The following is a 26,414-nucleotide window of genomic DNA, read 5'->3' on the forward strand; positions in this document are numbered from 1 at the left end:
TCAAATTCTTTCTGAATGTACGATTGTATCTACTCGTGAACATATTGATTATATTAATATATAAATGTCATTCAAATTTGTTATGTTGCCAAAAAAAAAATCATCAATCAATAGCACATATTTATTCTATTGTATTTAATTATAATTTGATATTTTTAGTCAACTAAAGTATATATAACATATAACTTAATCGCCTTAATTATTAATTGGCTGATTATCATTTTGAATATAATGTAAAATGCATGATATACCTACAACGATACTTTCTATTATAAATTTACCATTTTAGCTCGTACAATTTCAATCAAGTCTGTAAATTAATTGAAACCCGAAACAATCAGAAATTTCAAACATACTATTAGACGGTTTTAATTAACTCAATAAAAACCTTAAATGGAAATAATTATTTTTATAAAAGAGGATAATAATACTCAGGATATGTATATTAATAATTTTATAAATAATTTTTCAAAATATAGATTTGGAAAAAAAGATAATATTCAACTAAAAATACGGTAACGGGATATAAAATTCAACTTAAATAATTTGAATAGAACAACCTCGCAATTTTATAAAAAAATCCAGAGACAAATAAATCAATAATTAATTTTGATTTTCATCAATTAAGTTAACGAAATCAAACGTGCAAACACACATTTATTTGTACGTAACCATACTATATTTGTAACGTTGTTATTATGAATTAATGATATTAACCAAAAGTAAACCGATGAGGGGATTATTAAGTACTTTAATTTTCGGTACAAAGGTAAATTCGTAATGATTTTCAAACGACAATGATTATTATTTTAGGCTTATTAAATACTAATGCGTCCTTAAAACAATATTATTATTTGCATAATAATTCGACACTGCAAATAGGTACACTACGTGTACTTAACGAGTTAGTATTTTTATTTTTTTTTTTGGTTTCATCGCAAAAACAATTATTATATTAAAAATTAATATCGTGTAAATGTTTTCTATTCCATTATATAACTTAGCAAAAAACAACCACGACAGCGAAATTTAATATTTTACAATGGGAAATCAAATGCACGTCGAATGAAACGTATTAGAACAATATTGTAATACATTTTATTAAATCTGTATACCAGTGGACGCTACACATATATTAAACGTATAGTAATTCGAGTACTAAAAAACTTTTTTTTTTTTTCATTCAGTGATTATTTGAAACAGGATATTTCGCTATTATGTTCTAGGATTTTAGGAAACAACAGACAGTAATATCAATTTGATTTGTAGTAATTCAATATTTCACCGACAAGCCCGAGAACATATTTTCGATTTTTCCATACATGTATACAACGCATAAGCTCTGTTCGTATTAGTTCAACGTAAATGTAAGCAAGGTCTGAAATACATCCGATTCAGAGGACATGGTTTTTAATTCAATCGTTACCGTTGACGGATTTCGCCTAAAACTATACACGTTCGTAATTCAAGGGACACGATTCGATTGTCAAGGGACACGGTACTTCAGGCCGTTAAGTGTTTTCGCCCGTCGGCATTTGACTCGAACAACACGTGGCGTTCGGACGTTTTAATTATCGTTTAATGAATAATTGTACCGTTTCCGATGTGGTTTGTGTGTAATTATGAGCGTGTCGAGTTACGTAAAACGTGATTCGGACACGTCCGCGAGAATAATCGGTACGTTCGCGAAGGGTCTCCGGGTGCAGGCGGCTAAACATCTCCCCTCCTCCTCCCCCGTGGACGGTCGCTAAACGCGGATCTGAAAACGATGGAAGACCAAAAGTTACGTACCTCCGACGCCGGCGTTCGTGATGGTCACCCAAAAGTCGATTGTCTTCTCGGGACCAAGCTCCTCGTAGTCCCACTTCTTCTTGACGCGTACGGCGCCATTTGGCTCGACCGTCACCCACGGGTTCTCGTCTCGGATCTTGAACGTCTCCTTCTCTGTCTCCTTCTCGAGCGGGAACACGCTGCGGCCCTCCTGTTCGCCGTCGGTCTCGGTGAACTCGATGCGCTTGGTGGGCCTGACCGCGCGGGTCACGCGTCTCTTGTACACCCGGTGATCGGCCACGGCCGCGTCGTCGTACAGATTGAAGTCCTGCATGAGCATGTCGTCGTCCAGCACGACGAAGTTGTACTGGATCCAGACGCGGGCCGGCTGCTCGGAGACGCGGGATGGCGTGCGCAGGTCGTGCGCGTCCACGGTCAGCTGGCACTCGAAATACTCGCGGGATCGGAGCACGTCGTCGGACACGAGCAACTGGCCGGTCTGCGGCACAACGACCACTGCGGCGCTGGGCGAGGCCAGCCGGTACGCGACATGGTCGCCGTCCGCGTCCGTCGCCTCCACGCGGCCCACCACTGAATACTGTCCCGGGCCCACCGTGCCGTTGTCCAGGCCCAGGCTGAACCCGTCCACGTTTATCTTGTACAGGTCCTGCACGAACACGGGGCTGTTGTCGTTCTCGTCGGTCACGTCCACGTGGATCTTGGTGTACGCCTTGTCGATACCGCTGCCGTCGGCTGCCTGCACGATCAGGTCGTACGCGGGTTTCTGTTCGCGGTCCAGCGGCCGCTTGGTGACCAGGTGCACGCCCTTGTAGTACGACTTGTTGGTGATGTTGCCGGCGATGTTCTCGGCCGTCTTCAGCGTGAACGCGCCATCGTCGTTGCCATCCACTATCGCGTACCGTATGGGCAACCCGGCCACACCCTCGCCGAACGCGTGCAACACCGGCACGCCCTTGACGCGCGCTCCCGGGGCCCGGTTCTCCGACACCCTGCCGTCCGGGTACGCGTCGTCCGAGAACCTCAGCATCTCCCGCTTCTCCAGCACGAACAACTGCATGTTGTGCGTGAACGTGGTGTTCGGCGACTCCTCCAGAACAACCAGGTTGACCGGCCGCTTGACCAGCAAGCTTAGATCTGTGGTGGTCATAAGCAGCCCGTCCTTGAGTACGGCGAAAAACTGTGAGAAGCCGGTCTCCAGCAGCCGAAAGTACGCGTACTTGTTGTCGCTGGTGAACTGTTTGATGCCGAACCCGGGGTACACGTCGCTGGGCAGTATCGCAATGTTGTGGTGCATGTGAGGCGACAGCGAGACACCGTCGCTGCAATCGGCACCCGGCACTCGGCATACCGCGATCAGCGCGGCCGTCCACACGGCGGCCTTCAGCAGCATTACGCCACTTCCGCCGCACGTGTTCTTCTTCATCTCGTTTTCCGCCTTCCTTCCTGCTCTTTGACCTTTCTCTCTCACTCTGTCCGCTTTTTTCAACGCGTTGTATAGGTGTGTGTGAGTGTTCTCCCTCCGTTTTATAACTCGTCCACTACGATCGCGAGTGAATGTCAACCCCTAGTGAACAACAGACGATCGTCTACCCTGAAATACAACAAAATACGTCGGGTTAATTCAGATTTGAAACATAAAGGTTTTTTATTCGTATTTGTAATTTTATCACCGTCAGAACGTATGTCACAATGTCCGTTCGGTAACGATACGATAACGACGGCAATTGTTTTAGGTATTAACACGTGGCTACGATACGTTCGGTTTTTTACGTAATGCGATTAGGCGCCGGAGATAATAAGTTTCTCCAGTCGCACATGCATGCCATTAGCGTTGTACGGAGGTCGCGACGACCACGCGTGAAGTAATTCGCTCTGTACACTTTAGATTTCGATACCTCGCCGCTCGTATAAATTATCAATACGTTTCTCCTCAGTTCCAAATGTTTCATTTATTTGGAATCACGGTTATTTTTTTTTTTTTTTTTTTTTAAATTAATCAATAAACATTCACGTTTAAATAACACGTAGGACACGATTAATGCTTTGGTGAAGCAATAAATAAATTAATACTATCACGTGGAGCGATTTAAATTAATTAATTTGTATCCAAAAACGTTCATATAATAATATACGTCACCGCACTAAGAGTATAACATTCGAAAGAATAATCAAGATATCGTATACATGTACCGTGTTTATATAACCCTTGTCTCCGAATAAACGGTCGAAATAATAAAGAAAAAAGCGGGAAAAGAACAAAGTTGTCCGTATAGATTTCGTTTCGAGTCATTTACCTAAAAAAAAAATAAATGATAAATTCCCAAGAACCTCCCACGGTGAACACTACAACATACGACATGTGGTTATAACATTATAGTACAACATAACATTTCAATTTAAGATATTCAAAGAGAACGGACATCTTGATTTTCTTTTTTTTTTTCGTGCACAGAATTGAGGTCCAAACCATTTATTTTCCAAAATTTGTGCATACATAATTATTATAATACATAACTAAAAACATTAAATAATTTTACGAGTTCAAGAAAGTTTCACGATATCAAAATAAACATTATTTCACTAAAATTTAATTTCAACTACACTCTTTAAACATAATTCTTATTCGCGATATTATTATTTTATATTAAAATAATCGCAAAATGAATTCCTTAAATTCTAGTACCAACGTATAATTATTGTAGTTTCTATATTATAAAAATATATTAATACAACACATGGTACATCATTAATTTATCTACATATAAGCAGTATTAAAATGCATTTATACATTGATATAAATACTTCATATGTGTACACATATCGTATAGATCACTATACGATCACTGTAAAATTGTATATTGTTAAACGTGGTAAAATCAATTGTAAATAAAAAATTATTTTTCAACGATATACCAAATCGTTTTAAAGATATATTAGTAAGCTCCCTGTTTTATTACATCCATGAAACATCCTCAACCCTCTAATGGACAAAACCTACGGTCCTATCTCGATGTTCAGAATATTTTAATCACAATGAGTATAATATTGATTATACCAATCCCCTTACCCTTCATAGAGTCGATTACGTCATTCATTAAACGTCTATTTTTGTCTGTGCAGTAGACACGAAGTATAAGAAATAATAGATTATTTAAAAAAATGTTAACCTCTTATTATTAATAAATAATGATAAATAATAATATTGCTGCAATGTATAATTGTATTTCAAAACGATGTTAATTAAAAGTACTTTTCGTGTAATTCAATTATAATTAAAAATAAAAATTATAAGTCTGAACATTTTAAATCGTATAAATTGTATTGTACTGAACACGGAAAGGTATATATAATTCAGCTTTTAATATTATATTTGTAAAAAAAATTCATCATTCTGCACTTATACGCATACGCATGCGATGTATACAATTTTTATAAATCTCTTATTAGGATTAATCATCAGACGTGTGTTTTATTATTCTTGTTAATTTATTGATCACATTCTTAAAACGTTTCTTATTCATGAAGTCTACCTGTGGCATATATCTTCGTACATTACCAAAGAGATTGTAATTTAACTAAAATGTTCAATCCATATTTTATACAATGTGCGCTAAAAGGGGAAAATAACTTTAATAATAACTTTCTGAGAAATACAAATTTGAGTATAATAAATTATAATACTTAATGGAAAAAAACTAGATGTTTTATTAATTATTAAACCTAAATTTTATTAATTTAAGCTTGAACATGAAACAGTATCTGTTTTTGAAGACATCAAAAACTTAAGTAAAACTTATTGCGGAAGCTGATTGCAAAACAGCACTACGAGAAAATTGAAAACATCATCACAGTATTTATGACTATAATTGAAATTAACATGGTAACATATTATTATAGAATTCTTTATTTTTAATTTTGATTATGTCTTTAATAATATACTATAGTTTAATTAACATGATGTTGTCTATTTTCAGTAAAATTATTTTATCAGTTTCAAATTTTAAATTTTCTATTCTTTTACTAAATGTGATATTTGAATGCAATATTATGATATGAATGAAAAAATGAAATTCAATAACATATCGATGTAATTAAAACTCCATTTAAAAACGTATATACATATATAACGCATCGATGACCATACCAGGAAAATATGTCGGAACGTACGAGTATACTTAAACAATACTTTTCGTCTCTTTCCGAATGTGAATTATACCTTCTTAAAATACTATCGATTATTTGTTTAATCTTATGTTCTCCCTTAACTTTTTTTTTTTTTATGCATTTTGATATAATTAATTATCATACGTATCAGTACGCAATACGAAATGTGCCAAAACAGCGAAATATTAGTTATTGAACTATTCTATACATCACTACATTATTCTGCGGTTTCGATAGCTCAATACAAAAACAAGTATAATTAAATTATAATTAAAAAATAATTAATATGAATATATTATAATTTATGCATTTTAATTTTAATTTAAACTTTCATAGGTATAATATATAACTAACGAGACAATTAATGATAAAACCAATATTTAGTAAGTTTATTAAAATACGCATCATAAAATCAGGAATAAATAATTTAAATGAATCACCTTTTTTTCTAACACTATTAAAATGTGTTATTCGAGTGAATCACGAATTTATTAATTTCATTATCATCTATCGAATTTTCAGTTGTCATCTAGTCAAATGTGCCAATTATTCGAATATTTGGCATCAGTCGCTACGACTCATGGCTATCGTTATACCCTTAAAATCAAAAATACCTCTACACTTGTTTTGAACAACTAAATCAGATAAGTAACATTTTTGAATAAGCGAAGTTTTTTTTTTATAGTATTTTGACAGGTTTTGAAATTTCGTAACAAAAATAAGTCAAGTCGATAGTTTGTGTGCGCAAAGTAACTTTTTAAAATTTTCTAAAACATAATATTGATTTTTTGTAATACTGATTTGTATGAAATTTAAATTCACTTTACGTTTTTTCATCTAGTAACAAATTTTAAACATTTAAAGTTTTTATAAAACAACATTAAAATATGCTGTCTCTGAGAAGTTTCTTCTCCATGTTCAATGATAATTATTATTAAAATTTTTAAAAATTTCATAGTACATCGGTTGAAAAAACTAGAAGAATGGAAGAATGTATAATCTAGAAAACACGAATGAAATGCCATATTTCATATCAATATGATAAACATCGAATAATGTATGCCAGTATTTAGATCATTAGGAATTTTGGTTCAGTACACCTACATCCTCTGTTTAGAATAGATGGGGCTTGGTAAAATTATACAGGCTGATCCGCGTGGAACGTGACGGCGCTGCGTGACTGACCCCCTAATGTCAGATACACAGAGTATACCATAGTCGACTAGTTTTTAACAATAATTTACCTCGGTGGATTTCGACAATAGTTATTATGACCAACTACGATTACGTTACGAATAAACGAATGATCGATTTGAATATCATATGGTGTGTATGTTGTGTATGACCTTCTATCCGTATTTGGTTTTTGAAATAATAAAATTCATCACGAAGATTCGGCATAGTGTTTATTATACAGTACAGAAGTACACGCAGAAGTAAACCGTATGTCGGATTATAAACCCGCGCTGTTATGACGAATATCTATTGCATTAGTTACTTACTACAGTACTGATTAATGACTATCTCGCAACGAGTTTTTTTACAACGACCGACAGAAATTACGAAACGAGAAGAATATTTATGTTTATCTGAGATCAAATTAAAAAACATGGTTTACGAATCTCGTAAACGTATATTAGTACTTTAACGCATCTCAAAATACATTAAATAATGGCTAAATATATCAGATAAATGGCACTATAATTTGCAGATATAAATTAAAAATTGACATTTCAGTTTTCAATGAACTTAATATTTTACTCTATTATTTTTTCAGCACTTACACCAAAACCTCCGCTAATTTAATCGAGTTACCTACTCAAAGTATTGATTATTTGAATCGCTAATATTAAATTTATTATTTCTTTGAAAAAAAACTGAAACTGAATTAGCAAACCGGAATACAACAATTTATTGCACAAGTAGTATATTACAATTTATAAAACTGCCTATAAGTTAAAAGTTATATCTAATTGAACGCTATGAGCACTTTGATCGAGTTATAAGCCGGAATAGTTTTCAATATACGTAGGTATATTCAATTAATTATAACTGTCAAGTTTGATATTGTGTATATATAAACACATTATGACATATCAACAGAAACTATTATTTATTATTAGATACATGTCGACTAAGATATCTAAGTGTGAATATTTTATTATTAAATTATAATTTGATAGATGAATATCGTTTTAATTTAATTAATATATGAATTAAATGATAAATATCAATAGCATCATTTAATGTATTTAATTTAAATTTAAAATTAATAAGCTTGAAACAATGTTTATAATCTTGATGTATCGGACAAATAAAAATATAGCTACATATTGAGGGAAAATAAATTTTACATGATTCATGTATTTATATCTAATATTATATTATTATATTTGTGTTTGAATTGAAATAATATTTTTTATAATTTTATCATAAGAATAATATATTATATAATAATATATATGCCATTTCTTATTGATAAGAATTTAAAAATTTAATTTTACTGTGAAAAATACATTAAAAATATGAATTCCTACAGCACAATTTCTAAAACTTATATTTACAAGTATATCTTCAAGCTATACGTATTTTTTTTTTTTTTTTTTTTAAGAAAACATACGTCTATTGCGTGATTCAGTTCATTGAGCTACCCATCGATCGCTATAGCGATATATATATACAATTCTACAACTTAACTCGTTTTAAAGTTATTAACTATTTATGAATATGTTAAAATATATCTTCTTCGTGAAGTTTGTTTTATTTTATAGTAAAATCTATTTTTTAATTAGTATATTTCCATATGATTTAAAAAAATATGTATGTATATATACTATAAAATACATATTATAAATACTTTTTAAGTTTTTAGAAATTAGACTATTCATAAGTAAACTTCATAATAGTTTTGAATTACATAAAAAACCACATTATTAAAAAATACAAACTAATGCAAATAGTAAAAGAACCTTGCTTTTTAGGTATTTTATATCATTTTATTTTTTTATAAGAACATTTTATGTTCAAAAGCGATTATAATAGCATTATAAATTAATTGCAATTAAATAAGAAGTCTACAATAGCCAGCATATACTAATATATTATTAAGTTAAATATATATGTACAAATTAAACAGTTTAAAAAATGGTATGGAATGTTAACCTTAAATAAAAACGTTTATATGTACCTTCTAGTACATAAAAGTTTACTAATTAATAAACAAGTGATTAAAGCCATTTGGAATTTTAATTTATATGTTCAAGGCTAATTTCATAGCATTAATATCTTTGTTTATCTAATATCCAAACAAATATTTACAATTAATGTTCAATTCACACTTTCTATAGTTTTAAGGATGAAAACTTTAAATTTTTAAGAAATTGAATGAAACTAGAGCTTTTCAAAAGATATTTATTTCATTATCTAACTAGATGCGATACCAAATAAAAGAAGCTTGTTCTAACAACAAACCATAATATTTATAATTTTAAAAATATAAAGAACAAAACTAAAAATAAGTATTAATTGTTGTGTTTTATGAACATTTTTCAATGAATTTATTTTTATTGTTCAATGTATTGCACTTTAAAATAATACAAGTATATAATCTAATTTCTTTGATTCTGATTGAATGAGAGTTTTCACCAACATTTTATTTTCTTTTACAAATAAAATACTTTTCTCTTGAACCATATTCATTTTATTTAAACATTACTTTGTTAGACTTGGAATTAATTTTAAAAATGCAGTGAATGACATTGTAACCAAAAAGGAATATTAAAAATTCAATAACACTTTCAATCAAACTCCATTCTACTATAAAATTGGTTTAAATAATTGCAATTAAATTTTATTATGCAAAATTAGAACATAAAAATAATTAAATAACTATCCCTTATATGATTTTAGTCTTCTCTATAGTAAAGTAAAAAAATGAAAAAAATAAAAAATGTAATTAATAATATCTAATATCACGAATTTGTTAATAGTAAATAATTAATAAACGCTTATATAAAATGATGTATAAATTTCTAATAATAATCAATAAACAAATAAAATATTTTCTATTTTAAACATCTACTATAACTAACTTATAAAAATATCGAAGAATATTATTATACGTATTTTTATTTTTTAAGTAGTGTATTCATTAAAATTACCCACTTGTATATTCAGTATTAAGTATTTAAACACATAATTTACTCATTGTATTATCTTGAAACGACAAAAGTTTTATTTTAATATTTAAAAAAATTTAATTAGGCTTTGAGTCAATAAATAGAACATATTGTGATTTTTACTTTAATATAATATATATAGTATATAGTATAAGTACCTATATAATTGGAATTTATAAGAAAATGAATGTACCTTTCTATAATTTATGGTACAATAGATTAATGCATAAGTATTACATCAAGTATATAGGTAAACAAAATGTATATCAAATACTCAACATGATTGAATCAAGTTTTTCAATGTGAATTAACTTCAAAAGAATGTTGTGAGTTTTAATAGTTTGCTTCACAAAACTAATATGAAAATCATGCCTTAAAACCATGTGTTTTCACACATACGTATTTTTTATTTACTAGTTCAATGACATGCTGTATGATATAAGTCAGTTTAGGTATTGTTAAATTAAATTAAAATTTGAACAAATATTTATTTTTATTTTTATAATATCATAAAGAATCATAATATTATTCATAGAAATATTATATTAAAATGTAATTATTATTTTTTATTTTTATGTTCAAAAGATACAATGGTAAATTTTAGTCTTATTGATTTAATTTAATAATACCTTATTATCAATACCAATAATAACCAACATAACCAACATCTAACTTAGCCCTAAAATAATGCTATACTGTATACCTAGGTAATACTGTTTAATAAAATAAGGCTGGTTAATTTCTAAAATAATAATACGAAAAATAGCCATTATAATATTCTTTTTAGCCACACATAAATACCAAATATATGTACATATATAAGTTAATGTAACTATGATATTATAAATAGTATTATAGATATGTATATACAATGTATAATTTTATGTTTATATGCATGAATACGTACGTATTACAATTAATATACTAATGAAAAATTTAATATCTTAACTATAATAAATACAATTTCCTGCAAGCAAATAAATTATTAATAAAAAGCAAAACACATGTATACAAACACAGTGAAATGCAAAACCATATCTTAATAAAGTGGATTTATAACAATGAACGCAGTTTGGTTCAATGATACAAATTGATTGCAGGCTAATACTTGTCTAATCTAGCAACCAAAATGTTAATCCACATAAATATTATTGAAACATTTGGAAAATTGCGTCTAATGTCTAAATTAATTTTACCAAATAAATGAATAAATAAAAATAAATTAAACTACGTTTATAATAATCGAGCAACATAACTATTTGTTATTGTGCGATTTTTCTTTTTCTCATACATGTTAAAAATCCAACACCATAAATGTATACAAAACTTAAATATATAAAACTACATTATTAATTCAATCCGGTAAATTACTATAACCTATACTATCCACAAATAATTAATTTTTTTTTAGTTTCATTAAAAGGTCAATCACTTTTTAGTAAGAGTTTTTTATAAGTTTTTTTCCATCAACATTAAAATGTTTTCTAATCAAAATAAAAAAAAAGACAAACAACCCTTTTAAAAAAAGGAAGTTATAACCCGATAAAAATATTAAAAGTAAATATAAATGATTGAAAAATATTTAATTTTTAAATCCTTGAAGCTCAGACGAATTGATTTTAAGTTTATAATTATTACGAGTGTTGCAAAAAAAAAATAATAAATACTTGGTAAATAAAATTAATCTAAAATATTTAAAACTACGAAAGTATGCAAGTTAATATTTCTTAAAAAATTACCAAAAACCTAAACGTCAACGATTTGGTTTATAGCAACTATATTTAATCAAAAAAATCAAAAGTTCAATTAATAATTTAAATATTTATTTAATAATTTAAAGTAAAAGTGTTAAAACTAGGACCACGTTACGTATCGTTGAAATCCGTAACATAAAATAAATTACAAGAAGGAGAACAGGACACTTATTAGCAAATATATGCGTCTTATTTATTAGTAAAAATACGATTCCACCGTTTCATTTCTTCTGTTTAAGGAATAAAAATACATTTTCCTGCTTGAACTTTAAAACCCTTTATAGAAAATTAAAATGGCGCCACAGCCGAAACCTTTCAAAAGAAAGACTCATAAAAACTACCCTTGTGATTATATTGTGTCTCGAAAAATAACAATTTGAACTTTAAAATAAAATAAGAAGTATATGAATCGATGTTTTACGTCTTGAGTTTTCGTCAAAAATATTATAAATGTATTTATTTGAATTTTAATCGGAATATTACACGGATGACGTATCAACTGAAATAAGCTGTAATACATAACTATAAAATTGACACAAAAGTAACCCTTGAAGTATAATAGAAACGGATACAAAAAATTATGTACATATGAAAGAGTATATACAGCCCTATTGAACAAGTATTTCCTTCAATTGACCTAAAATAACAAGCGGGTACCACGGGTAATGAAATCGAAGGGTAATAGGCGTATAAATGAACTGAATAAAATATCATGTTTACCATAGCCAGCAGATACATACCCTTGTCGTTGTGGTTTAACAAAACGAGTTTATTTATAAGTAGATACCTGCGCATACAGTGTTCGATACAATAGTACTGTCTGAGCCCAACGGGTGTAAACGTATGGTACTTAGGAATTGGAAATTTTTCTGAAAAAAAATAAAGAAAAAGTTCCTTCGTAACGGCCCGAGAGATGTGCTTAGAATAATCGTACGAATATGAAATATACGATATACGATAATAATTAGAACGAAACTTCTTGCCGTAAAGCGTATCCGCCGTACTTGCATTTGCGAGTAATTATCAAAATAATTACTCGTCGCGCGTTAATACAACGCGATGGAATATTTCGCGACTTCGAGACTCCGCTACATGTATGTATATTGTTAGTCGGTGTGCGTGGTACTGATATACGTATAATCAACTTAAAAGTTACTGATGTAGCGCACTTGTCTCGGTTCACTCAGCGAGTACTCTACGTAGAGTTACTCAATTCGCTTTCCCGGGATGAGGCTGTTGATTATTCATACAATACTGAATTAAGTACTGTTTCTTGAAACACTAAACGTGAAAATTAATCATCGAATTTCGTTCCTTTCGGTTCTCGGGCATAACATTTATTTTAACGTAAAACACTATTAGAATTATTAATTACCCGTGTATACACTGTCGAGTCGTAAACAAAAGGCAAGGAACACTTTGCTAGCAGTTGTAGGATTTCATTAAAAACTAACTGATGTGAAAAATGACGATAAACATTTCAAGTATGGGAGCAAAACGGTCAACATTGGCTATTGTGTTAAATACTTAACAGACGGTTCAACGTGCCGAACGGCTCAGATGGTCGAAATGATTCTCGTCGTGTTTGTTATAAACGCGCCGCCGAAATGTGGTCAACGAACACGGACGCAACGCACCCGAAGATTGTGTTCAGTAGATTGACGTTCTTAACGAAATTATGGATTACACGTGTACGGTCGAACGTTGAGGTTGTAACGACGCGTTGGCGAAACCGTCGGAGAACTTGAAACGCGTACGTTAAAAACATCGCGCAACCGGAACGGCGATTGTGGCGTGCGATATCGATGTATACGGTTCGCGTCGGTCGAACAGTTGTTGCCGAGACGGAGAATCGCGACTGGAAGAAAAGAATCGAATGGCGCTCGATGTTTCCGCATCAGACCTGTAACGTCCGGGAAGACCGCGGAGATCCTGCGAACGCGGTCGTTAGGTGTACGCGCCGAGACGATGACCTGTTCGTTGGGCACGACGAGTTCACCGGGAGAGCGTAAGAACAACAACAATAACAATAATAATGCGCGCGCGTCGTCATCATTAACGTGTACGCCGTGCATTGGCCTGGCGCAAACGTACGTAACACACCATAATTCACACACGTGTGCCGAACGGAGTGTTTGAACGTTGTTCGCCGATGCACAGGTGTATACGGTCGGCGGTGCAGGCTCGGCGTAGGCACAAACGCCTCTTACACGCCGCGTTACACCGTCATAAACGGACGCGTAATCTACTCGGCCCCCGAGGCGCGCTGACGAGATATTATATTCGATAAAAACAAAAAAAATAAATATATATATATACAAACGGAAAAACAAAAGAGAGACGCGTCAAGCGCTGTGCCCGCAGAGGCTAAACCGTTTAGGATACATTGTACGCTTGTACGCATTGGTGATGACTAGTGGAGATGAAAACAATTTAACCGTGAACAACGCGCTGGTACGCCGTGCAAATATCGCGGTTGTTATTGTGTTTACGTATATGAATATGTATTATAAATATGTTTAGGGTTCACCTGCGGCCGATGGTCTTCGGAGACGGTGACATCGTTCTACATGTTGGCCGGGTCGGCGTGCGTTCGGAATGTACGGGAGGTCTGGTACGCTTGGTCGGTGGTAAGCGGATGTCTCGAGCCGTGCGCAAACTTCTCTAGCCGCTGAACATGGTGTTGTCCCCCGGGGCGGTGGCGTCCGTAGTCTGCGGTATGCGGATTGGTCGACGACTGCGGTGGCGGCGAACTTCCGTTCAACAGCGGCACGTCTCCAACCCCGTCCAACGGACGCCCGACATAGTCGTAACCTTCTGGACGCACTACGCGCCCCCCCGCGTGAGCCGGGGGCGTATGGAAACGGGCGTCGTTTTCCGTGGGCTCGCACGCAGCGGCGGTGGTGATCTCCTCTTCGGGCGGCCGGACGGCGTGAACGGGCTTCCGACTGCGAGTGGCGTTCAAAAGCCGCGCGGCGGTTGATAAATGTTGAGTGAACTCGATACTCGGGACACGCCAATACGAGACCGTACGGACGAGCAAGATAAGCGTGTGCGTGTTGTACGTGTACGAACGATCGCACGGCGCACGCAAAACTGGCAGCTACGGAGCGTTGTACGGAACCCGAAACGTCGATAGCGTCCTCTTCCCCACCGAGCGGCGGCGGCGGCGGCGACGACCGCGCGCACACGACGGCCTGGTCGTGTACACTATCGGACGGTACGGACTATCGATGGTAACCGCCGGGTAGGTCTCTTTCGCGCGCCATCGGTTAACGCGGACCGGATCAAACTAAAATCTGCTAACCAATCGTACCGAACAAAACACGAACGGTGCTCTGGACGAAACGAACGGCTACGGAGTACCGTTTACACTGTTGTGTTTGACGAGGAGCAGGTAAGTTCAAAAGCAAACTGTCTAAACTGCGTCCGGCCGTTAGGGCTTACCACACGAAGTAGACAATATAGCATTCGGGAATCTTGAAATGTTTTTTTTCTTTTCTGCGCCACCTTCGTAAGAACCGTTTGTCCAATGCACGATTTCGTTTTAATGTTTTGCAATCATTTTCAAACTTATTGCGCTCCCGCCGATATTCCTAATAACACCCGCTGTTCGTGGGTAATCAAAAATTCGTCTTACGCGCCATAAAGTGGCCGCTTTGGTTTTATAATTGTTTTGAAAACCTCGCGGCGAGACGAAACGCATTTTATTTCAAAATTCGTTAGGTTAGGATATAGTAGAAACACGAAATGTGTCTTACGATCACAACATAAGTACGCCAAAATCGGTTTGAAAATCGTTAAATGTTACTATCGCTAACCACTATCGAACAGTGTTCGATAATGACCGTGGCTACAGTAACCACGACGGACGACGCTCGCGCCCTCGCGCGTACGCGCACGCGCATTCGGTTAAGCTAGGCGACCGGGCCGGGCGAACCATCGCGGGCCGCGGTGTGCACAAGATCACGGTTGTTGCTGGACGGGGCCGGCCGCCGCCGCCGCCGCCACCGTGGTAACCGTGAACCGAACCGTCTCACGGCATAGCGGCGTTGCGGTGACGGCGGCAAAGGTGACCGGCCTGCCGCCGCCGCCGGGCGTTGCTGTTGTAGGCGGCAGTGGAGTGCGCGCGCGTGTTCACTCGCCCCGGTGTAGTGCGCCGCGGACGTTCGCCATTGGACGCCCCGTTACACCGAACGCACCCTGCCGCCGAGAACCCGAAACGGTCCGACGTGCTCGCGTCGAATACGTACTGCCTAACCGAACCGAAGTCATTTTAATAATGCGCACTTAATATTTTCTTCGATATACCGGCCCCGGAGGACTTGGTGGTCCGTCCTGGCCCCTCATTGCTTTTCTTCCGCGCGGCTTTATAATAATAATAACGGTTCGTTACGAACGAATAGTGAGAAATCAAAACGTAATTTATACGAATTCCCAATGACTTTCATCTCAAACGCATCGGGACCGCAAACTTCAATTATTACGATACGAAAATGTCAAGCAATAAAACGACCTTTAGAAAAAAAATAAATAAAAATTCAGTGATTTCGTTATTTCGCGACGGGTTTTTTAACTTTTCGTTTCTGTACACTTTTTCAAACGTTCCTCGTTATTTTTTTTTTTTTTTATAATAATATTTTCACCGCTCCATTGCGATATTCTGACTCGGTTAAATCAAATGCAGCTGTACATAGACCGACAGTCGTATAAATATCAAACAAGAAATCGGGAGGAGGATTTTTCATAAAAAAAATTGCAATAACCAACAGCGATACCCTCTCTTTGTGCAATACGTGTTGGTGACATGTGTCTATGTAACGTATAGTGTTGCGTAACAGTATATCTTTAATTAAAATTGACCGCATATGTTTACACTGGATTTCATACCACAGTTATATAACATTTCCCTATTGTAGTAATGTATATACAATTATTACGAATAAACAAGTATATCATATTATTTGCGAATAAAATTAAAATAAATAAGGAATAATCCAAAAAATCGTTATTAGAGTTAGATTAGATATTTTATTGTGTACTACTTAATATTATAATGAATAATATCCCACTTTTGTAATAATCCGACAAACCTATTTGTAATATTTGTTCGATGTTAATATTTTAAATGTGGTATTTATTTAGTAGAACTTATCCAGTATTTCTAATTTATAACTCATATTGCTCCGTCAGTATGTGTTAAGCCTTTATCAAGTTGAGAACGATTGTTCCACTATTGTAGTAGTTTCAAATTATGTAGCAAAATATGAAAAAAATAACTGTAACTTTAGAAAAAAAAAATCGCAGTACATTTCATTCCAGGTAAAGCAGTCAATGTTGTAGTTTGATTTTCTCCGGTACATTTATGACATTTTTTCCATTTAGCTACCCTTATTTTAATTTCTGTCAAATGTTTCAGATATCGGTTAAATATTTCTATAAAAAAGACTGATTTTTGCATATCGTTGATAATATTATATAAATGTGATTAGTTTATCCACCTAATAATGAATAAACAAAAGAAAAGGCAAAAATATTATATAGAAAATATATATATATATAGAAAATATTATTAAATATTATTTGCTTTGCATTTCTTAAAAAAATAATTATTTGTACCACAGCATTAAACAAAAATTGAACACTATAGATGAATAATACAACAATATATATTAATTAATTAAATTGTTAACGATTTAAATTCATATTCGTTTTTTTAAGTGTTTGTATCTTTCCAATATTGCAAACATTTACTATTATTAACATATCTTAATATTAAAAATTATTATTTGTAATATTACAGTTTTCATAACTATACGGCAAAAAACAAAACAGTTAAAATGGTTTCAGATATAGTGTAAATAACTGTGTAATAGGCAGAAGTAAAGTCAGATTCAGTAGTTTTATTGTTAAATAATTAATTTTAATATTTAAACTTATGCAAACATTTGCAATAAAAAATTTAATAATGATATTAGTTACTATAAATGCAAATTATCTCTAATATTTTATATATTTGTAAGAACATTGTTTAAACTTAAGTAATACACTTAATAACAATCGAATCAATCATTATTTACTAAAGACTTAAATACATATTATTCTACTAAATATTATTACCTACTGAAAATTATTTACTACTATTTAATACTACTAAATTATTTACATTAAATTTGAATAGTAATTAATTGTGTCAAAATTATTTTAGTATATGCCTAACAAAAATACTAGTTTTATAACATTTGAAAACTATAAATTAATTTGTTGACAAAATTTAAATTACTTAAACTTTTAAATTAAAATAATAAAAAGTTAATACTATTTTATACATATAGCCTATAAGTATATGAATGTACCGAAATTAATTTTTTTTAAACAATTAAATTTGATCCCATTCCGTTTAACTAATTATTCTATATGAAATTACGTGTCAAAATATAAAATACGAAATAAATATATTCTAAAAATGTACACAAATTCAGCAATCATAACACCATCAGTTATTAAATTTTTTCAAAAGAAACTTTAGTTCGGCAACGAATTATTAGTTTTGTATTCAATTCTTGTTTTAGTGATGAACCCTAATACGACCGTAATAACACGGATCGCGAAAAAATATATCCAATAGATTTGTGAACAACGTACTCGTATATTAAATACCTTGCCGTGTTTTGTAAAGACGCGCCGAGCATACTTCAACTATGTAAGATATTTCGTATGCTCATATTTTTTAAGGATCACATTATGAAACTGGAAAATTTTGGAGTTTACCAAAATTCAATTTTATATATTATATTATTACAATGATACCTATCGGTCAAAGGTATATAATATTTCTTAGTAAAAAAAAATATATCTATCTTATATATTTATTAAAAAAAAAATAATGATATAATATATTTTTTATTTCATTTTATTTTTTAATTACTAAACTGAAACTAACGACAATATAATTCAATGTAATAAGTTATGTGAAACGAATAAAAATAAAAATTAACAATGGACAATTTTTGTAATTTTCCCCTTATTGTCGGTTAAAATACATTCACGAGCCGGATATAGCCCGTTTGTCAGCCATTCAAGAACACCTGGACCATAGTGTACGGGGTATAATAGTTCATAAACGAACATCCATTTGGCCGTTTTCGCAGTATTATTATTATGCGACGATGACGATATCATTAGCGCGATCGGGTACTGCAACTGCTCCGTTGCATTTGATGAAAAATTCAGATACGCATTTCACAGCTTCCGGTGAAAAATAATTTTTACAGTGGACGTAAAAATCCTCTTATGGCGTCATAAATCCAGATCGCCCGTCTGCAGCATATACAACTCGCACTACTTTCGTCACACATTTTTATAACCAGATAGTACCTATATGGAGACATATTATAAACGTATATCATACATAATACTATAAATATTAATAAATTCTAGTAAAGGCTTAATTTCCCATCATAGACGATTTAGAGCTTTAATTAGTAATTCGTGAAATAAGAGTTCAATTCAATGTTAACTCACCGCTCGGCAACAACAAATAATAATACAACATACTTTTACAACTAACATTCAAGATGTCAAAAACATTTTTGTCGACAGATTATTGAATATAATTAGAGATTGAAAGAATTAAAAATAATTATTACAATTTGTGGAAAGTAAAAATACATTAATACAGATTTTTATTCTTTTGATAACTTCGTAATATTTTTTTTAAAATTTATTTAAATTTATATTTATTTTTAAAATTTCTTATTATTTGTTCAGTCGATTTGCCCACCGAACGTTATGCACACATTATTTTATTGTTTCTATCTTGTGTTTAAATATAAGCTATACCGGCTATCAAAATACGTACACAATTATAATTATAAATAATACAAGTATAGACTTAAATTTAAAATAATCAAATTGACACTAAAAGTACAGCAATAATATAATAATAAAAATTAAAAATCAATCACAACTATTTACATCTCTGTCTTAAAAAGTTGAATCTTATTTCAAACGTCTATCACAATAAAGTCTACGTTATTCGTCCGTCGATCATTATAATCGTTCTCTATTTGAAACTGAATCCATTGGTTATGTTGTCATCGACATTCAACATAAAATCCCAAATCAGGAGTCACTGGATACTATCATATATACGCTAGAGAAGATTTCGCCTACATTTATATAGTGTTCATTAAATGCATAGATCACGAAACAGTATTATGAATCATTTATTATTTTATCATATCAAATAATTTTCTCTGTAAATAAACTTCGACTAACTTACAAATTCAATCTGATAATCTTATATGAACTACCAGAAAATGTAATAAAATCGATCTTAAGAAAAATAAATTAAGGGGACTTTAACACGTCCATTTCTAAGGAGTTGTGTATAGGCAATTCATTGCAGCCTTGTCTAGTTGCGTGTCTATGTGTGTAAAGTAAATATTATATAATATATAATATTTACACACATATTATTATATATTATAATATATTTAATTCTTCGACAGTATTTACTTCTTCTAATGTCGATTCAATAGTTTCCTTTTTGAAATCGAATTTTATCGGACGACAGTAACGAATAGTTGATGAACGGGGATTTTTCCATTAAACTACATTACTAGGATTGGCTATCTTTGTACATCTCAGCTGTAAAAGAACCAATGAAAACATAAAAATATCGGAATCATCTACGTCATAAGATGCATGAAAAATTTGCTTATATCGAGATTGACTACTGTTCTATCACATCCTCATTTATATAATATTTCATAATTGTTCATTGTTAAATCTATGGCTGGCATATCCGAAATTGAAAATATTCTCTGGATAGTGTAATCAACAAGGTGCTGCAATTTAATTTTAAAAGAATGTTTTGTAGTTTGAATATTTGGTGGATAGCATTTTTTTTTGCCGTTAAAACATTATCGTATCTCGGGTAAATATTTGCTTTACGTGACTTTACGATTTCTACGTACTTTACACTGATTTACGGTATATTGTTGTTTCGTTAATTTATTATCTATGAGAAATGATAAGGCCTCGTCAAATGAATATGGCATGATGATATTGTCAAGTGATGACATGTTTATTTTTTAAATTTTTATGGCTTGAGTTGGAGAGGATAATGATTCATTTACTATACTACAAACCGCTCGTAGACTTCTATAATTTAGTTTTAGCGACAAATACGATTTCGGGAGAAGTATAAGATTTAGTAAGTTGTAGAACTTTACGTCTTTTATTTCTATCAGAACAATTTTTGAGGTTTACCAACATTTGATATTGATGGCAGTGAGAGTGGTGTTAGTATTAATGGTATAATTAGTGGTATAACAAATATTTTTTTTAGCCAATCAATGATGGATTCATTAAATCTGTGCACATTCCGTAAGTTTTTTATCCAAAATTAGCTTAAACTGGCTGTGAAATTGGAAATGTATTGCAAAACTAAATTTTCATACGTCTCTTCCCAATTATCATCTTTATATATATTTTTAATATATTTAAGTAAATGTTGGTTGGACTTCACAGTTCTTGGATCCAGGGGCATTTTTTTTCTTAAGCATAAGAACAAATCATTGTACACGATTTGGATATCTTTATCGCCAACTGAAATGTAACAACAATAACCTTTAAACCACCAAAATATCTAGAGAAATCCATTTTGTTAATTACGGACGCAACTCGATGCAAATTAAAATAATGTCATTGAAATGGTAAGAAATTGTGGTATAAGACCTATACTAATTTATATGATCATTTTAGATTGCTTTTTATATAAATTCTATCCAATTTAAAAAAAAACACTAATGAAGGTTTTAAATAGTAATGTAATATATATATATACAGTATGTATTTAAAAGTAAAATATGAATTTAAACTTTACTTGAATTTAAGTCCATTTTTAAATCATAATTACTGGTTTAATTCTTGATAAATTGTAAAGATACTCTGAACACAACCTGTGAAGAAATAATAGTAATATTTATTGCATTTTAAAAAAATGTTAAACATTAGAATATGAATATGAATATGAATATGAATATGAATATGAATATAAAATGAATTTATATTCTTTCAATCAACCGTATATTATACATTTTGGCTCTAATATTTCTACATTTATAGTGTTTTTAAAGTGGTTATCGCTACCTTAGCATCAGTGTTGGGAATAAATAATGCAAAATTTATCTAGATAAAAATGAAAGATAATATGTCCAAATTCATCTAGATAAAGATAATAGATAAAAAAAATTAAAATATCTAGAAAAAGATAATTTCATTTTTATCTAGAAAAAAAAATATATGTTCAAAAAATGTTATTTGTTGATCAATAATTCATATTTGTTATTATATCTATAAAAACACAATTATAATCATTATTATCAATAGGTACCTAAGTGTTAAATGTATATTGTAGTAATGTAGTGTACCATTAAGCAGTATTTATATATAAAGCACAGTATTTAATGATAATTAATCACTAAAATGTGACACCAAAAAAGAAAAAAAAAACAATGAAAATTGCTTAGTATCAGGATGAATACAGAATACATAAGAGATTATTTTAAGTTAACAATGTTGTTTTCTATATAATCTCAATTTGATGATTTTCATTATTCTATAAGTAGTTACGACCTTACGGGTTCCAAGACTGAAGTATTGACTATTCAGTGTATGAGTTATGAGTGTATACTAAAATCAAATATATATAATAATAATAACTATATTTGGAACTTCCATGGAAAAATAAGAAATTAAGTTTAAAAATACCAAAGATATTTTTTCGACATAAAAATACAAACAAAATTTCATACCAAGAAATAATAATTACTTATTAATAATACACGAATACAAAATCTATATATATAAAAAAAAGTCGGGTTAATTACAGAATTTATAATTCAAAAACGGCTGGACCGATTTTGATGATCGCTGATTTATTGAATTCGTCTCCATACAAAAATAAAAATAACTCTAATCTTGGCAAGAATTCAGACAATTATCTAGATAAGTAAACATTTTATCTTAGATAAGTAATTAGATAACTTAGCGTTATTTATCTAGATAAGATAAAAGATGACAAAAAATCTATCTAGATAATTTATCTAAATAAATTTATCTAGATAAGTCCCAACACTGCTTAGCATCCCAGAGGCTAATAAATGTTAATATTTATAGTGTAATAGATATAATATCAAGTGAAATAGGTGTATCTCATTTTTATCCTACTATTTTTCCATTTTGTCCGACTAAAATTAAATTACCAACCACTGTGCGCCTTATATAATCTCTTACCTTTAACTATCAAACTGTATATAATCAATTTTAAAGGCTGTACCAATTTGCTGTAGATCAAAATTATTTTCTTTTTTTAACTTGCACATGTTTATTGTAAGTAGAATTAAATTGAACATACAAGGTGTCCAGTGTTCCCAAAATGAATGCCATCAATAGTATGATTTGGCATAACAAAACCATAAGCACCAATCGGTGCAATACGAAATTTTACGAAATTGATTTATACTATTATATAAAAATATACCTACGTATTATTTTATTTGCTTACTCTTATGAAATAAAAATACTTGATACCAAATAGAAATAATACATTTATTTTTATTTACAATGTAGATAATATGTATAAATAATATATAAATCAGGATCATTTTTTAGATTATTATTATTATTATTTGTTCGACAGATAATATAAATAGGTATATTGACATATTGTATATATTTTGATAAATAGTTCAAGTATAACTATATTAGTATAATATATTAAAATATAGTTTAGGACTATTTTTATTATAATGTAGTAACTAGTATTATTTGTAATAGAAATATCATAGAATAAATAATAAATGCTTAAATTTAAATATTTTATCAAGATTTCTTTTTAATGAAGTAAACTATTAATTTATAATTTATGAACAATACTATTGATAGATAATACATTCATTAAATTTGAGGAGCAGTGAATTGTGTTATACACAATATACTTTTGACTACATTTTTGCAACCAGTGCCAAGTCGACGATTAATAATTTTACCGAAGTTGGAGGTAGATAAAAGTTTCCTCCTAGTTTCAAATCACTTTATGTTTTTATATTAGTTAATAGCCTGTCATTCAATTTCTTCACGGTTTTTCACCAGAAATCTTATTTCATTTAGCACTTCCTCTTTTTGTTTGGAAAATTCTTTCTCGTCCATATCCGGTTTTCTGGCTTCATTCCCGTATGAAATATATGTTCCAATTTTAAATAATTGTTTCCGAAATTGTTTAGTTTTGGATCTTGATTGGTTTTGTCTTCTTTGTTTTTCTTTTCTCAAAATTTCCATAGGTATATAGGTAAACTTACCTACGAGTAAACTTATTAGCTTATTAATTTATTTCAATATTAATTGAAACTATAACAATGTAATTTGTTTTTTATATTAGAATAGTAATTAATAGGTACCGGAACTTGATGCATTTGCATCTTTTTATGTAATATTTGTATTCGAGGATGATTTTTATAGAAATTTGACTTATTCCACACAGAATGCAATGGTACAAATTTTATTTTGCATATTTTCAATATTTCAGTAATTCTCGATTGTAACATCAATTTTTAGAAATTTTAGTGCATTTTATAAATTTTTTACTCTTGTTTTGAAAAAATGTTTTGTTTTATATTATTTTTATAAAATTAAATATTGAAAAAAAAGAAACATATTATGTAGTGTAATACTTCAATTTTTTTGTATAATTGACATTATTTTGTATCATTATTTCAAATTTATTTTAGGTGCACACCTGCGTTATTCTTAAGTGCAGTTTTCTTTGTGATATTGTAATTTTGATTTATTTGGTTTAACCAGAATAGATTGTATAAAATATATAATTAGTAATAAAAATATATAAAAACATTTATAAAATTTAAATTCATATTAGTAAAATAATAAATAAATTATTATAAAATATTATTAATAATTATGATTCATGACACATGCATTTATCATTTAAAACGTACATTATTAAAAATGTTAGATAATTTTAGTAAAGATGCAATATTACCATACATTCGTTTTGACGAATAGTGGTTTTCGCACTACAATGCCAATTTTTACCCATTGTATTGTGATATAAATACTAAAAGAAACACAATAAATTTAAAATTTGCACTACCCAAAACTATACTTGACGACTGACGTCTGACGGCCAAACAAAAATTGAGTGTAATTTACTAATTTGTATTATATTGTCCCACGACTACCACGACATTAGTATAGTGATTAGATTCTGATTATTGGTTACAATGGCGTATATAGAAAATATTTTCGGGAGGGGCTACTATGGACAGAGTTAAATTACCACTACTATATAAGAATTACTAACAAGACACAGTAGGTACTTATCTACATTTCATTTACAGAATGTCCCATAACGATTTGACGTTGGATGCAAATTCTAAATAAGCATAAGGCATCATTAAAATATAACATACGTTTAAAATAATCTTTAAGTTTTTTAAAACATTTAGGGGGGGCTATAGCCTACAGGCACCCCCTCTATATATACCACTGATTGGTTATATTATTAATTCTCTGGTGGATAGTCATTAATTATTACAATATTAGTTTTATTTTTCGTTTCTTAGTAATATTGTACATCGTACGACGGCTGTTATGCACTGACGGCAGCCGCCGACGTATGTCACTCTCGTACGCGCATGCACAAGTCAAACTCGAAAATGATATTATAAAATTTAATATACGAATTTTACAACAACTCACTTATTGTTTTGACAAAATTAAAGTTAGTTAATGTTGTCTGATTTTGATTCCGAAAAAATATTTTAATTCGGCTTAAAAATGTTTGTAAATCGTACGGAACCACTTTCTGTTTTTAATTTTAATTATAATTTGTAAAAAGTCATATTTTCAAATTTTTAATTACAGTTTACAATAATATAAGATTAATGTTTTCAAAGTGTTTCGTACGACCAATTGACAATTTTCTGTTGAGTTCAATTTTTTTTTTCAGAATTAAAATCGGAAACGTAAACTAACTTTAATTTTGTCGAAAATTAAAGTCTTTTGAGTTAAAATTGATGATTGTAGCGAGGTCCCTTAATGCATTGTATTATACCTACCTATCAGATGCAATCTGAAAAACCTTTGGGTTTTTATCAAATATGTCATACATACGAAAGTCTGATATTTTATATTTCAGTAGAAAATAGGAAATAGAAAATAGTAGAAAATAGGACATTTCGTTCAAAATGTAACGAATATAATGCATCATCAAAAATAAATATTTTTACTACTTTTCAGATAATTAATTGTATTATACTGTTTTATATTCCTATATATACATACATAATATTATATTATAATAATGCTATAAGTTTAGTGTTTATAACTTATACTTTATAGTGTAAATTACACACAACGAATACAAGAATACAAAGTTTTAAATTTATAAATCATAAATAATTATATGACTGCAACGTGTATCGTTGAAAAGAAATGTTAA

At 31.0% G+C, this 26,414-nt stretch overlaps 1 protein-coding gene across 4 annotated transcripts in view; it reads right to left on the bottom strand.

Annotated features, from left to right (window-relative positions):
• Positions 1 to 14,976, bottom strand: part of LOC112681238 (neural-cadherin) — a 78,002-nt gene extending 63,026 nt beyond the window's left edge. For all 4 annotated transcript variants that reach the window (XM_025551524.1, XM_025551511.1, XM_025551506.1 and 1 more), the window contains exons 1-2: positions 14,418 to 14,976; positions 1,792 to 3,382 (exon numbers count right to left, since the gene is read on the bottom strand). In XM_025551524.1, coding sequence (XP_025407309.1) covers positions 1,792 to 3,214 — 1,423 coding nt within the window. In that variant the 5' untranslated portion in view covers positions 3,215 to 3,382; positions 14,418 to 14,976. The remainder of the gene's footprint in view (positions 1 to 1,791; positions 3,383 to 14,417) is intronic.
• Between the last annotated feature and the right edge of the window lie 11,438 nt (positions 14,977 to 26,414).

Source organism: Sipha flava, unplaced genomic scaffold, assembly GCF_003268045.1.
Source record: "Sipha flava isolate LNK unplaced genomic scaffold, YSA_version1 102_pilon_pilon, whole genome shotgun sequence".
Lineage (NCBI taxonomy): Eukaryota > Metazoa > Arthropoda > Insecta > Hemiptera > Aphididae > Sipha > Sipha flava.